General features: G+C 52.9%; 1 protein-coding gene across 3 annotated transcripts in view; it reads left to right on the top strand.

The window, feature by feature from the left end:
- Positions 1 to 12,564, top strand: part of PKNOX2 (PBX/knotted 1 homeobox 2) — a 296,299-nt gene that overhangs the window by 259,803 nt on the left and 23,932 nt on the right. For all 3 annotated transcript variants that reach the window (XM_055415936.2, XM_055415938.2, XM_055415937.2), the window contains 2 exons: positions 11,222 to 11,351; positions 11,793 to 11,890. In XM_055415936.2, the coding sequence (XP_055271911.1) occupies positions 11,222 to 11,351; positions 11,793 to 11,890 (228 nt within the window). The remainder of the gene's footprint in view (positions 1 to 11,221; positions 11,352 to 11,792; positions 11,891 to 12,564) is intronic.

Genomic DNA, 12,564 nt, shown 5'->3' with positions numbered 1-12,564 from the left:
ACACACACACACACACACACACACACTTTTCATGCCCGCACACCTCTTAGCCTTCTGTAGCTGGCTTTATGATCTAAAGCACTGTTCAAGCCCTTCTCCTGCTCAAAAACTCTGATTACCAGCCCCCCCAGGGTTTTCACATCCTTTCACCTGACATTCAAGGCCCTCCTCGGCCACCGTTCTTCCACGCCCATGTGTTTGGGTGATGTCCCCACACTTCTTCAGGACCGAACCCAGCCTCTTCGCCAAGGGCAGCAAGAAGGCTGCTCTCCCCATACAGGCCTCCTGGACGCCCCACCCCAAAGCTGGACTTTTCCTTTCTCTCAGCTAACTCCTGGGCATGGCGGGCCATTTATGTGGTAAATATCACACGTGACTTTGCATCATCATCACTTGTGTTAGCCTTGTTTTCCTCTCCTGGATAACAAACATTTTTTGAGCAAAGACGGGATTTCATATATTATTATACCTATACCCAACGGTAACCACACAAAGTCTGGTGCATGGTAATTAACCAATAATTTTCTGTTGAAAGACGTAATATGATGAGAAAGAGGGAGAGAGAAAAATCAGAGGCAAGAAGAAGGCTGAGGAGGGGAGGAGAAATAGGGAGAAAGAGGGAAAGAAAGGCAAATATCAAGGGTCATGCTTTGCTCTTCTGTCTATATTCTTTTTTCAAACTTGTAATTTTTATATTGGAGTTTAGTTGATTAGCAATGTTGTGATAGCTTCAGGTGAACTGCAAAGGGACTCAGCCATGCATATACATTCTTCCCCACACTCCCCTCCCATCCAAGGCTGCCACATAACATTAAGCAGAGTTCCCTGTGCTGCACAGTAGATCTCAAGGGTCCTGTCTGAGAGGGAGGTGCAGAGAGGATGAAGAAGTGGAGGAAAAGAGCAACAGAGACAAAGAGAGACAGACAAGGAAGAGGAAAGTGAGGCTGGAGACAGAGGCAGAAAGAGATGGTGACGGCAGCAGGGGAGACGGGCTGGGGTGGGGTCAGTGCAGTGTCCTGGGGGTGTGCAGAGGAGAAGGTGGGCAGGATGCCTTGTGTGCGTTCCCCGTCCTCATCCCCAGGCTCCCATCTCTGCCTTGCTGAGGGGGGTGCGGGCTGACCCTGGGCCTTCCCAGGAAGGAGAGCCCCATGGGACTGAGAGACGCAGTGCAGGAGGCAGGCCTGGGGTCTGGGCATGGGAATCGGCTCCGGAAAGGACAGAGGAGGAGCATGTCTGTGTGTGTGTGTGTGTCTGTGTGTCTGTGTGTATCTGCACACACATTCGTCATGGTTCGACCTTAATCCCCCCCAGCCTGAAATAGCTGCAGTGCGCGCCAGCCTGGCCTGGGGAGGGGTGTCTCCCCTCCGGAACATGATCCACAGGATCAACATTCCAGCTGCCCGCCAGCTTTGTTGCAAACTGCTGGCTCATGCTTTTGCCTGTGTGCTGATCATCCAGTCTTGTGTTGCAAAGTGGGAGATTTTTTTTTTTTATTATTCACATTGGTCCCCCTCTCTCAGATGCCATACCGTGTCCCCATCTGGCACAATGGGGTCTGGGCATACTCCCCGCTTGGCCTTCCATTTCAATGTGTGAGCTTTCTCTTAGGGGGTAGAATAGGAGTGCCGAGTGGAGGAGACTGCTTCTCCCAAGCAGGAGAGCTAAACCAGGGTTTCCAAAGACTTGGGCCACAGCCTGGTCTTCCCCCTCCCCAGGAAGCCACCCTGTCCTGCCTATGTCTAATGACATCCTAGCTTCTTACTAAGCAGAGCCCAGGCTTCCTGTGTGGGCAGATCCTTAGCAAGGAAGCTCTTCCTTGATTCCAGGGGCTTCCTTGGTGGTTCAGACTGTAAAGAATCTGCCTGCGATATGGGAGACCAGAGTTCGATCCCTGGGTTGGGAAGATCCCCTGGAGGAGGGCATGGCAACCCACTCCAGTGTTCTTGCCTGGAAAATCCCATGGACAGAGGAGTCTGGTGGGCTACAGTTCATGGGGTTTCAAAGAGTCAGACACAACTGAGCAACTAACACTTTCACTTTCCTTGATTCCACTGAAGAGACCCTCACGCCAGCCTTGCTCAAGCTTGCGTTTAACCTAAAACCGTCTTTTTTCCCCTTGGAGATTAAACCTCAGTTCTCTTCCAGGGCAGATTGGGCTGAGCCACAGTTCTCACTCAGTTGCCAAGCACTGGGGGCATGCTTACTGTATGCACTGCCCTAGGTCCTGAGAGAACACTATGAATTTTCCAGGATGAGCACTCAGCCTCAGTGGGAGGGAGCTTGTGTCCCACCTGAAGATTGAGATAAGTTCTGTGAGCATACAGTGCTCAGGGGCAAGAGGACCCTGAGGAAGGGCAGGAAAGCAGCCGCTGGAAGGGATCTGGATTGAGCAAAGCAGTATGTGGCCTGAAGTTGCCCAGTCACCTGTCAGCATCCTTCTACCCCCTGCTGGGAAAGCCCAGACCCCACCTGTACACCCTCATGGCCAGTGTCTGTTCCTGCCCAGAGACAGATTGAGCCAACCTTAGGAGGGATCAGATAGGTCTGCAGAAGAATTTTCAAAGCTAATGTGATTGGAGAAGCTGTAGCTTCACTGGCTTTGGGAGGACTTCCTGAGGGAGGGAGCATTTCAGGCAGGCTTGGGTCAGTAGGGGCTTGGAGTAGTTAGGCTTGGGGCTTCCCTGGTGGCTCAGATGGTAAAGAATCTGCCTGCAGTGCAGGAGACCGCAGGTTTAATTCCTGGGTCAGGAAAATCCCCTGGAGAAGGGAATGGCAACCCACTCCAGTATTCTTGCCTGGAGAATCCCCATGGACAGAGGAGCCTAGTGGGCTATAGTCCATGGAGTTTCAAAGAGTCAGACACAACTGAGTGACTAAAGCTTTCATTTTCACTTTTTCTTTTCGCTCAGGTGAGTGAAGGGCGGTTAGTAGACAATCTGGGAGCTCTCCGTGTGAGTGTTCCCAGTGTGAAGAGAAGTCTGGAGAAGGGGAGGAACAGAGAACAGTCCCTGGAGCAAAGAGGCCAGGGTTTAGGGGGAAACTCACACCTCAAGCATCTGTTCAGGTATCTACCGAGCCTGCTCAGTTCCAAGGGCATAAAAACCACTGCAACACAATCTCTAACTACAAATGGAGTATCTTGCGGTCTGATCTGTGGGGGCTATGCCTTGAGTCTGATCATCATAATTGCCAAAGACTTCCATTCTTCAGTAGAGAATGTCGGCAATGGGTTAAGGCTTGAAGACACATTGGAGATAAATGAACTAAGTTGCTACCTCTTGAGCCGCTCAAGGGAGAACTGGCAGAGAAAAGGGAGAAAATGTCCGCGTTTATTGAGCTCCGTGGTCTCAGACACTGTGTACACTGGGTGTTTGACATAGATTCTCTCACTTGCTCATCACAACCAGCCTGCAAAGTGCACATTCTTTTCTCCACTTTATACTCAAGGAAAGGGAAACTCAGGGCAGTTAAGGCTCAAGGCCCCATGCCTAATAAGCAACAGAGTCAGGGATGGATTCCTCCAGAGTCCGTTTTCATTTCCTAGGTTCTTTTACTTTTTCAGTGACATGTAGGAAGGAGAACCAGGGTTCCTGGACCCCAAGAGGGGAGCCATGACCCTGTCTAGCTGTCGATCAGGGATGAGAGAGTGAGTGAGAAACCAATTGCGGAGAAGAAAGAATTTGGATTCGCTAATTGACTGAAAGTAGGGAGGGGAGAGGCCACAGACAGCAGAGTTCTGAGATGCCAGGCTTGACCCACCAAATGTCACTCTGCAGGTGGGCTGCTCTCTAAACATACAGGAGGATCATTATCAGTGCACCCCGGCGGCTGGCGGCCGGGGAAGGGGACTTGCCCATTGACCCACAGGGAGTCTGCATTTTCAGGATTAGCAGGAAGCCAAGGGGGTGGAGGGCCAGCACCTCAGGCCAGCCCCTGGAAGTTCTGCGTTGTGGCCAAGCATGGTCCACCCTGCAGGGTCATTCCTGAGATGGAAAGGGGACACCCCTGACCCAAGTGACAGGAAACTGAGTTCCACTGCCTTCCTCCTCCATGGGGGTTAAGGCTGTCCCTTCTGGGTCCCTAGCCCCACCCCACGACCCCACCCACCCAGCTCAGGGGCCAGGACGCCCCGAGGGCGGGCACACCAGGCTTGGAAACCAGAGCAGCTCCCTCCTTCCGAGGGAGTGTTCCTTAAGAGCAGCAGCTGCTGCGTGTCCCTGCAGGCCAGAAGTGCCTTTCCCTTGAGACGACAGCTCCTACCAGGAGAGGAACAGGAACAGGGTTAGGTGGCTTGTTTACATGTGACTGGCTTCCCGGGTTTGGGAACCCAACTCTTCCCAGCCCGAGACAGGACAGGACGCTGGCTTTGCCAGAAATGGAGGGACGCTGCCAGGAGCGGGGTGCTTGGGGACAACAGTAACCTCCTCACCAGGTCTGGACCTCAGCTCAGGCAGGTCACCCACCTACCGAGCATCTATCAGGCACCCAATGCTGTGCTGGGTAGTTTGGGGGAATTTAAAGACCCCTGTTTCCCTAAAAGAAAAAAAAGAAAAACCCTGCAGCCAAGCAGGGGGAAAAGACACATGTATAAGAAAGATCCCTTTTGCTGTGTGCCCAGTGTACCAAGCCAACAGGAAACGTTAAAAAGGATTTGAGAGGATGGGCCACGGGCATGCCCGAGTGGGTCAAGACAAGCTTCCCAGCAGAACCCAGGCTTTCAGAACTGGCTCCCCACCCCCAGCCCAGGCAAGTTAGGGACAAATCAGTCCTCCTAGGAGGCTGGGGAGGCTTTGGGAGTAACGTCTGGGCTGGTGGATCAGCAGAGACCCCTAGTGGCCTGGGGGTGGATGGCAGACAGCTGGGGCCACCCGCTCCGGCTGTACCCCACCCCCCATACCCTCCACCCACTCACAATACATCTCAGGGAGTGGTGTTGTTTTTCCCCAAATCCCCAACTGGAAGGGCCCTTGCAAGTTCATCCAGTTCACTCCCCTGTTTCGCAGGCATCCTAATAAGATAAAAAAAAAATTCCAGCTATTGCAAAACAGCTTAAAGAAAAACTCTAATCAGCCCTTTCCTTCACTCTTCATTTCTTCCTCCCGTCACAGTCTGTTCCAGGAATTTCTTCCCTGAGTGGAAGTTAAGTCTTCCCAGGCAGCACAAGCCCTACCCCTAATAACAGTGAATAAAGACAGTCCGAGGAGCTGACACACCTCCTCCTGGGCTGACATCAGACCACAGTGTCAGAGTTCACAGTCAATGCCAGCTCACTTCCAACCCCCAACCTCACCCTCTGCTTTTAAAAGTAATCATGGGGCCTTTCACTTTTTCATAGTTCAAAAAGGCTTCCTTTTGAACAAGTCATCTTTTTTGGTTCCAGGAATGAAATGTGGAATCGAACTCACCCACTAACCACTGTGGGTCAGAAAGAATGACCGATGTCCCCAGGGACCAAGGGCCTGGCAGCTGGCCCATGGGCGGTGTCAAGGAATACAAGTTCTCAGCTGTCCTAAAGCTGCTCCCCTGCCTCCCTCTGCCCATCCCCCAGCTCCCCGAGGGGCTTTCAGCCTGTGTCTCAGAAACAGCACACTAGGAGCAGGAGAGGGATGAGGCCTGTGGAGGCCAGCTCATTGGTTTCCATCTGACCTCTTGGTCATCTGGTCCACTACCTAAAGGATGTCCTTCCTGGGAAACTCTAAGCTTTCAGCTTTTTGGCCCATTTCCTACTAGAAAGTAAGAGACCCAGTGGAACAGCTCCAGCAGAGAAGCCAGGAAGAATGCCTATGATTCCTAGGCTTCTGGCAGTTTCCAGAGGCTTGGGGACACCTCTGCCATGCTCCTAAACACGGCAAAGAACTCCTGGGCTGGATAACCAGCCCCTGGTTCCTGGGCAACTCAAGGGATGTGAGACAACGGATGTTGGGATGTCACTGAAACTACCAAATGTGCTTCTCACCTCTTTGCGGGGCCCAGGAACCTGGCAGGAAACAGCTCTGTCCGGGTCTAGGTGGAGTAGCATCCACCTGGTTTGGCGTGTGATGAGCCCCGGGAGGAAGCTGTCAAGAAGATAATAACACGGTGTGCTTAGCCGTATCTTCTCCCCAGGGGGCTTCTGCCGCTGCCATGGTAGCTCCTCCTTCAGAAAAGACCAGGAGATGGTCCCCAGAGACCCAGTCCCTTTGTCTCCATAGAGACAAGGCTCTAGCAGGCTGGAGACTAAGGCAGGACCAGAAATAGCTGCAAAGTAAAGTCACGGGGCTCATCTGGGACAGAGACTGCAGCTTCGAATTCTGTGGCTTGGCCTTGGCCCAGGAGCACCGTTTGGGCAGGGAGGCTGGCCCAGGGCACGTAGCACTGACCACCATGGCTAGGTGTGCAACTCTGGGTGAACCTCTGCTGTTGCTAAGTAAGGAACCCACAGGGCTGTACGACTTCTAGGACAGGTTTTAAACCCTGGCTGTGCCATTCCCTAGTGGAGTGACCTTAGCCAGAGGAAGTGGGAAATGATTTACTAGGTGCCTAAATGTGCCAGACACCATGCTTACCTTGGAGCCTGGCTGACTGACTCCAAAGCTCATCTTCCCACCGCAGCATCCGTGTCATACTTGGGCCTGGAAAACCTGGGTTTGAGAGCTATGTGACTCAAGATTGTCACTTCCATTCTCAGGACCTCGATTCCTCTTCAGGCAAACAGAATCGATGATATTTGGGAATTCTCTCCTCTGCTGACCCCATAGGTAGTGGTGAGGTTAAAATGAAATAGTGCAGTGAGAGAACGTTCTCTGATATTCAACGTGTATAATAAAAATTGTAGTGTTCAACCCCAGCTGATCTTTGGGACCATCTGAGAGGGTTTTTTAAAAAACACAGACTGTTAGGACTTCCCTTGTGGTCCCGCGGCTAAGACTCTGTGCTCCCAAGGCAGGGAGCCTCGGTTCAATCCCTGGTCAGGGAACTAGATCCCACATGCCAACAACTAAAAAAAGAAAAGAAACACAAGATGGCTGATGGTCTCATTCAATGGCCCCGAGAATGTGTGTCTTTAAAAACACCCCAGTGCTCAGGCAGGTTTGTGAAACAGCTCATATTTACAAATGTAAGAGACTGACAGCAAAAGGAGAAGGGGGCAGCAGAGGATGAGATGGTTAGATAGCATCACCTACTTCATGGACATGATTCTGAGCAGAGTCCGGGAGACTGGAAGACAGAGGAGCCTGCCGGGCTACACTCCATGCAGTCACAGAGTCAGACACAATTGAGCAACTGAACAACGGCACCCACAAAGAGATGAATATCACTTCGCAAACCCTAGAGATGCCAAGATTTTACTTCTTCTCTTTGTCCTAGCTAAGATGTGGTCAGCACAGGCCCCTGCCCACGGTCTCCACCCATGAAGTTCTCTGTTCCATTCCTAAGGAATGCTGCCTCCGCTGCCTCTTAGCACCTCCCAGCAAAGACCCAGAGGAGGAGGAGAGGGTAGGAAAGTGAAGGGTCTGATGCAAAGGATAAATTGCCTTTAGTTACCCAAACCGGGTAAGCTGGCGCGGAAGCTAACCAAGCCACAAGGCTGAGAACCAGTCAGAGTGTGAATAAGCCAGAGAAGATCCAAGTGATAACTCATTCTCTTGCCTCTGGCTGGTAAAGATGTGCTGGTTGAATCCCAAGTCATACATCTTGTATGTATTTTACTGGCTTTGCTTGTGTTTTCCTAATCTTGCTGGATTTATTTTGGGGATGGAAGAAGGTCTGGAACAACTTTTTATGCTGGAAAGTCCCAAATATCCATATTCAATGATGAGTACCGTGGCATGGATGGTTCCAAACCAGAGGTCATTGAAAAGTCATTTGCCACGAGTTTTATGGTGAGTGTCAATGGAGTGGCTGTCCCCAACTATTAAATTTGCCTTCCAGAGACTTCCTTGGTGATCCAGTGACTAAGACTCCATGTTCCCAATGCAAGGAGCCTGGGTTCAATCCCTGGTCAGGGAATTAGATCCCACATGCCTCAGCTGAAGATCCTGCATGCCACAACTAATACCCGGCACAGTCAAATGAAAATAAATAAGTAGTTTTGTTTTTTTTTAATTTTCAAGTTTGTCCCAGCTTTTTATAAGCTCAGTACTGGTTTACACCCTGGGAGAAAGGTTGGCTGGGAGGCTGGATCGAGGGGAGCTCAAGTTCGGAGCAGACTCAAGCTGAAGAGTCAGGCTTCGAGAATTCCTGGGTGTGAACACAGGGCCAGACACATCTTATAAATAAGGAGCCCACTGAAGGGCTGTGCGTGCATGCTAAGTCACTTCAGTCGTGTCTGACTCTTTGCAACCCCATGGACTATAGCCCACCAGGCTCCTCTGTCCATGGGATTCTCCAGGCAAGAATACTGGGGGGGGGGGGGGGTGCCATGGGACCAAAGAGCCTGCTGCTGCTGCTGCTGCGTCACTTCAGTCGTGTCCGACTCTGTGGGACCCCATAGACAGAAGCCCACCAGGCTCCCCTGTCCCTGGGATTCTCCAGGCAAGAACACTGGAGTGGGTTGCCATTTCCTTCTCCAATGTGTGAAAGTGAAAAGTAAAAGTGAAGTCGCTCAGTCGTGTCCGACCCTTAGCGACCCCACGGACTGCAGCCTACCAGGCTCCTCCATCCATGGGATTTTCTAGGCAAGAGTACTGGAGTGGCTTGCCATTGCCTTCTCCGATGACGTGCTAATTCCTAATCCACCATCCTTTCCTTGGGTGCCCATGCCACCTCTGTATGTCCAGGTTTGGGTTGTTTTTATCTTCTCACCTGCTTGTATTCATTGAACCCCTGTGATTCCAGGAGCACCTTGCTGCGCAGTTCTTGGCCCTGGGGTGGGGGTGCAGCATTTGTGGGTGACGGAGGGCTGTGGCCTAACCTTGTTGTTGCTACCCACCTGGGGGACCTTGAGCGAGTGGCTTGGGTTTCTTAGCCTCAGTTCCTCGTTTGTACCCCAGGGAGCTGGAATACGCAGGCTGTAAGGGCCCTTCTAGTTTCTAGATTTCTGCAGGTCAGATGGTGTTACACTTGAGCTGTCCAAATGGAAAGGCTGAGAGCCCTGCTCAAAGAAGAAACCTCACTGGCGGCAGGCCCTCACAGATTCCAGAAAGGAAAAAGCGAGGCAGGAGCTGGCCTCTCCCCCCTCCCCCAAGGTCACAGCCACAGAGGTGAGCCCCGTGGGGGAGCAAGGCCTCCTCCCCCACCCCACGCCATCAGAAGCCAGATGGGAGGTGCAGGCGTGGAGGAGGGGCAACCAGACTCCCGCCCCACCGCTGCGTATTTATAGCCTGATCTCCTCAGCCCTGGGCCGGACAGTCCAGGAGGGTAAAAAAGGCAGTTCTGGAGAAGATGCCAAGGGCGGGTAAGCAGCTGCATCGAGTGGGACTGTACCGACTGCCTCCACCTGCGAGGCTCAGCCAGCTCCTGGGAGCCAGGGTCTGGGAAGTGACGCGCCACAGCTGTCCCCGGCCCCCGATGTGTCTTCTCGGTCTGTGGCTCCAGATTTACAGGCACTGGCTGCAGGTTTTGCTCCAGGCACACACGTCTTGCTCCACGCTCTCGATCTTCCTGCAGCTGATGGTCCAAGCTCGTCCGGTCCTTAAACCAAAGCTAGGGAGCTGGGGGCTTTCTTTTCCCCCCGATTTTCTTAACCATGGTCATGTTCAGTCATGTCCAACTCTTTGCGACTCCATGGACTGCGTGCAGCACACCAGGCTTCCCTGTCCTTTACTGTCTCCCAGAGTTTGCACACACTCCTATCCACTAAGTCGATGATGCCATCCAACCATCTCATCCTCTGTCACCCCCTTCTCCTCCTGCCCTCAATCTTTGCCGGCATCAGGGTCTTTTCTAATGAGTTGGCTCTTCACATCAGATGGCCAAAATAATGGAGCTTCAGCTTCAGCATCAGTTCTTCCAATGAATATTCAGGGTTGATTTCCTTTAGGATTGACTGGTTTGATCACCTTGCTGTCCATTTTCCTGTCTAAATCCTAAAAGCTTAAGGCCTGTGATTCAGGCCATTCCTTCAGCATGGGAATGCCCATCCTAGCCAGCAGGTTACCTGGTATAAGTCTTGTTTTCACAGGAAGAACTGTGGTTGGGGGGGCGCTCAGTGACCCCAGTGGGTCTTTTCAGGCTCACTTACTTTCCACCATTCATGCCTGCCTTGCTTTCTCCAAATGAAACCTGGAGACCCCAAGCCTCACACTCAGTTCCTTCCTCCCTAGCGGAGCAGAGTGCCCAGTGACCAAGGAGGGAGGCCTCACTGCCCCTTCCTGGAGGCCCTCAGCTGAGCCTGCTTCCTGTCCACCTACATCAGAGTCCAAGCACTCTTTGCCCAGCTCTTAGGTGGCAATGATGAGGGTGCCAGAAAAAAAAAGGCCCCCTTAGCTGCTTTGGATTGTCTGCAGGAAAGGGGCCAGCAGGTGACAGTGTGGGGAGTGAGCCTCCTCAGAGGGCTCTGTGTTGGGGGCCTAAGGAAGGGGGAGGAGCCGATGAAATGTGCTCCCAGCTGAGGGGACGTTCCTATGGAATGCCCTGGAAGACGTGATGAAGAGGACAGGTGGCTATTTTTATTATTATTTAGCAGGTATTTTAGTAGCCATGATTCGGCTGATCTGAACTAAGTACAGATAGTGTGTTGGAGGCTGCTTTATGTGGAGCTTTGTGTCATAAACGCTGTGATATGGGTGCTGAGCAGCGAGGCCCTTGGTGGCCGGAGGCTTCTGGGGATAGCTGAGGGTGAAGGATGAGTATGTGCTAAGCAGGTAAAGCTAAGCCCGGTTCCCAGCCCTGGCTTCACATCTGAGTCACTCAGAGCTTTCAGCAAGCACTTTCCCCGCAGAGCCCTGGCCACACCCCTGCCCAATTAAGTTAGAATGTCTGGGGATGGAACTCAGGCATCAATACTGGAGCTTCCACGGTGAAGCCAAGGTGGGCACCACTGGTATGGGGGATAATTTCTGTCTCAAGTTCTCAGGGGAATGGAATAGGTCAGCGGATGACTCTTGTCAGTTGGTTGGTTGTAAGATTGAGCCTCCTTATTCACACTTTCTAGGGAGAATCACCTTTTGGATTTGGGTCTGGGAGGAGCAGAAGGCAGGAGGCGGGAAGGCAGGAAGCGGGAGGGAAGAGGAGGAATTTAGGACTGTGGCAGCTAAGCCCTTAGTGACACTGTCACAAACTACGCCTCCCTTGCTGCCAGGACCTCCTGCAGAATTCCCCCAATTCCATGTCTGGAGTCTCCAATAACCCCCAGGGGATTGTGGTCCCAGCCTCAGCGCTCCAGCAGGGCAACATCGCCATGACAACCGTCAACTCACAAGTGGTGTCAGGTCTGTGCAGGGGATTCTGGGGAACACCCCTGGGAGGAAAGTGGGTGGCCCTGAGGGAATTCCAGGGCTGGTGGGGGGCACGACACTGAACAAAGTGTCCTAGGATATGGGAGGCGGTGCCCCCTGCCAAGGGAGCCCAACTGAGTTTCTTGCCTAAAGTGTTCCGTAAGCTTACAGATCATTAGCAAGACCTGAAGATGGTGGTTTGGAACAAATTTGGGTGGGAGTCTCATGAGCCCCACCCAAAGACCCTTCCCCCCCAAACACACACAGAGACTCTGTTCTCTGTACTCCATCCCCTCCCACCCCTCCCCCACGGGGGCTGAAGGCCTCAGAGTAGAGAGTGTTTACTTGTGAGTGCCAAGTGGATTGGGAGCCCTGCTTGCCCTCACTCCTACCCATCCTTATGGCAGGGGACCCCAAAACTGGTTGTCTCCTCAGGTGGAGCCTTATACCAGCCGGTTACCATGGTAACCTCCCAGGGTCAGGTGGTCACCCAGGCAATCCCCCAGGGAGCCATCCAGATCCAGAACACACAGGTGAGTGTGTGTGTGCAGCGCAGGTGTGTGCACGTGTGCATGGTGTTGGGGAGGGCCCCGTGCCCAGTCACCCTCTGCTAGGCGCTGTCCGCCACTAGCTCCCCCACCTCTCATCATTCCCCGGAGAGGTATCAACCACTCCCGCCTAATAGGCAAGAAGGTGGGCATTGGAAAGGTTCTAGCAGCTCCTGAGATCTCAGTGCCTCTCGGGGTCACATGGAAGGATCCTGCACTTCCTCCTCCTGCTCGGCACTCCGAGCCAGTCGACAGCTCAGTGCAGTAGAGAGCACACAGAGGCCAGGCTGGGATGGGGAGATCTGAAGGCAGAGGCTGGAGAGCTGACGTTGGCTCCACCATCTTGGATAGGTCAGCTGAGCCCTCTGAGCCTCTGAGTTCCTCTCCATAGAAAAGGGACTCACATCAGCTGCCCACGGCCCCACAAGCCTGCAGAGCTGATGTGAGGGCTGACCGTGCTAATGGATAGGAAAGCCCTCCGAAAAAGCTCACGTACCCCAGAAATGCTAACGATGGCGAACCTCTCCCTCCTATGCCCTCTGCATGAGCCTGTTGCCTCTGTCTCCTCTCTCGTCCCCTACCCTTCCTCCCCTCTTCCTCCTTCTCCTCTTTCTCTCTCCTTCTTCCCTTCTCCCATTCTCTGAGGGGTTGGTGCCAGA

This window comes from Moschus berezovskii, chromosome 25, assembly GCF_049115385.1.
Source record: "Moschus berezovskii isolate FMDL1 chromosome 25, NW_MosBer_1.0, whole genome shotgun sequence".
NCBI classification, from domain to species: domain Eukaryota; kingdom Metazoa; phylum Chordata; class Mammalia; order Artiodactyla; family Moschidae; genus Moschus; species Moschus berezovskii.
The sequence above is the reverse complement of the archived record's forward strand: the minus strand, read 5'-3'. Positions and strand labels throughout refer to the sequence as shown.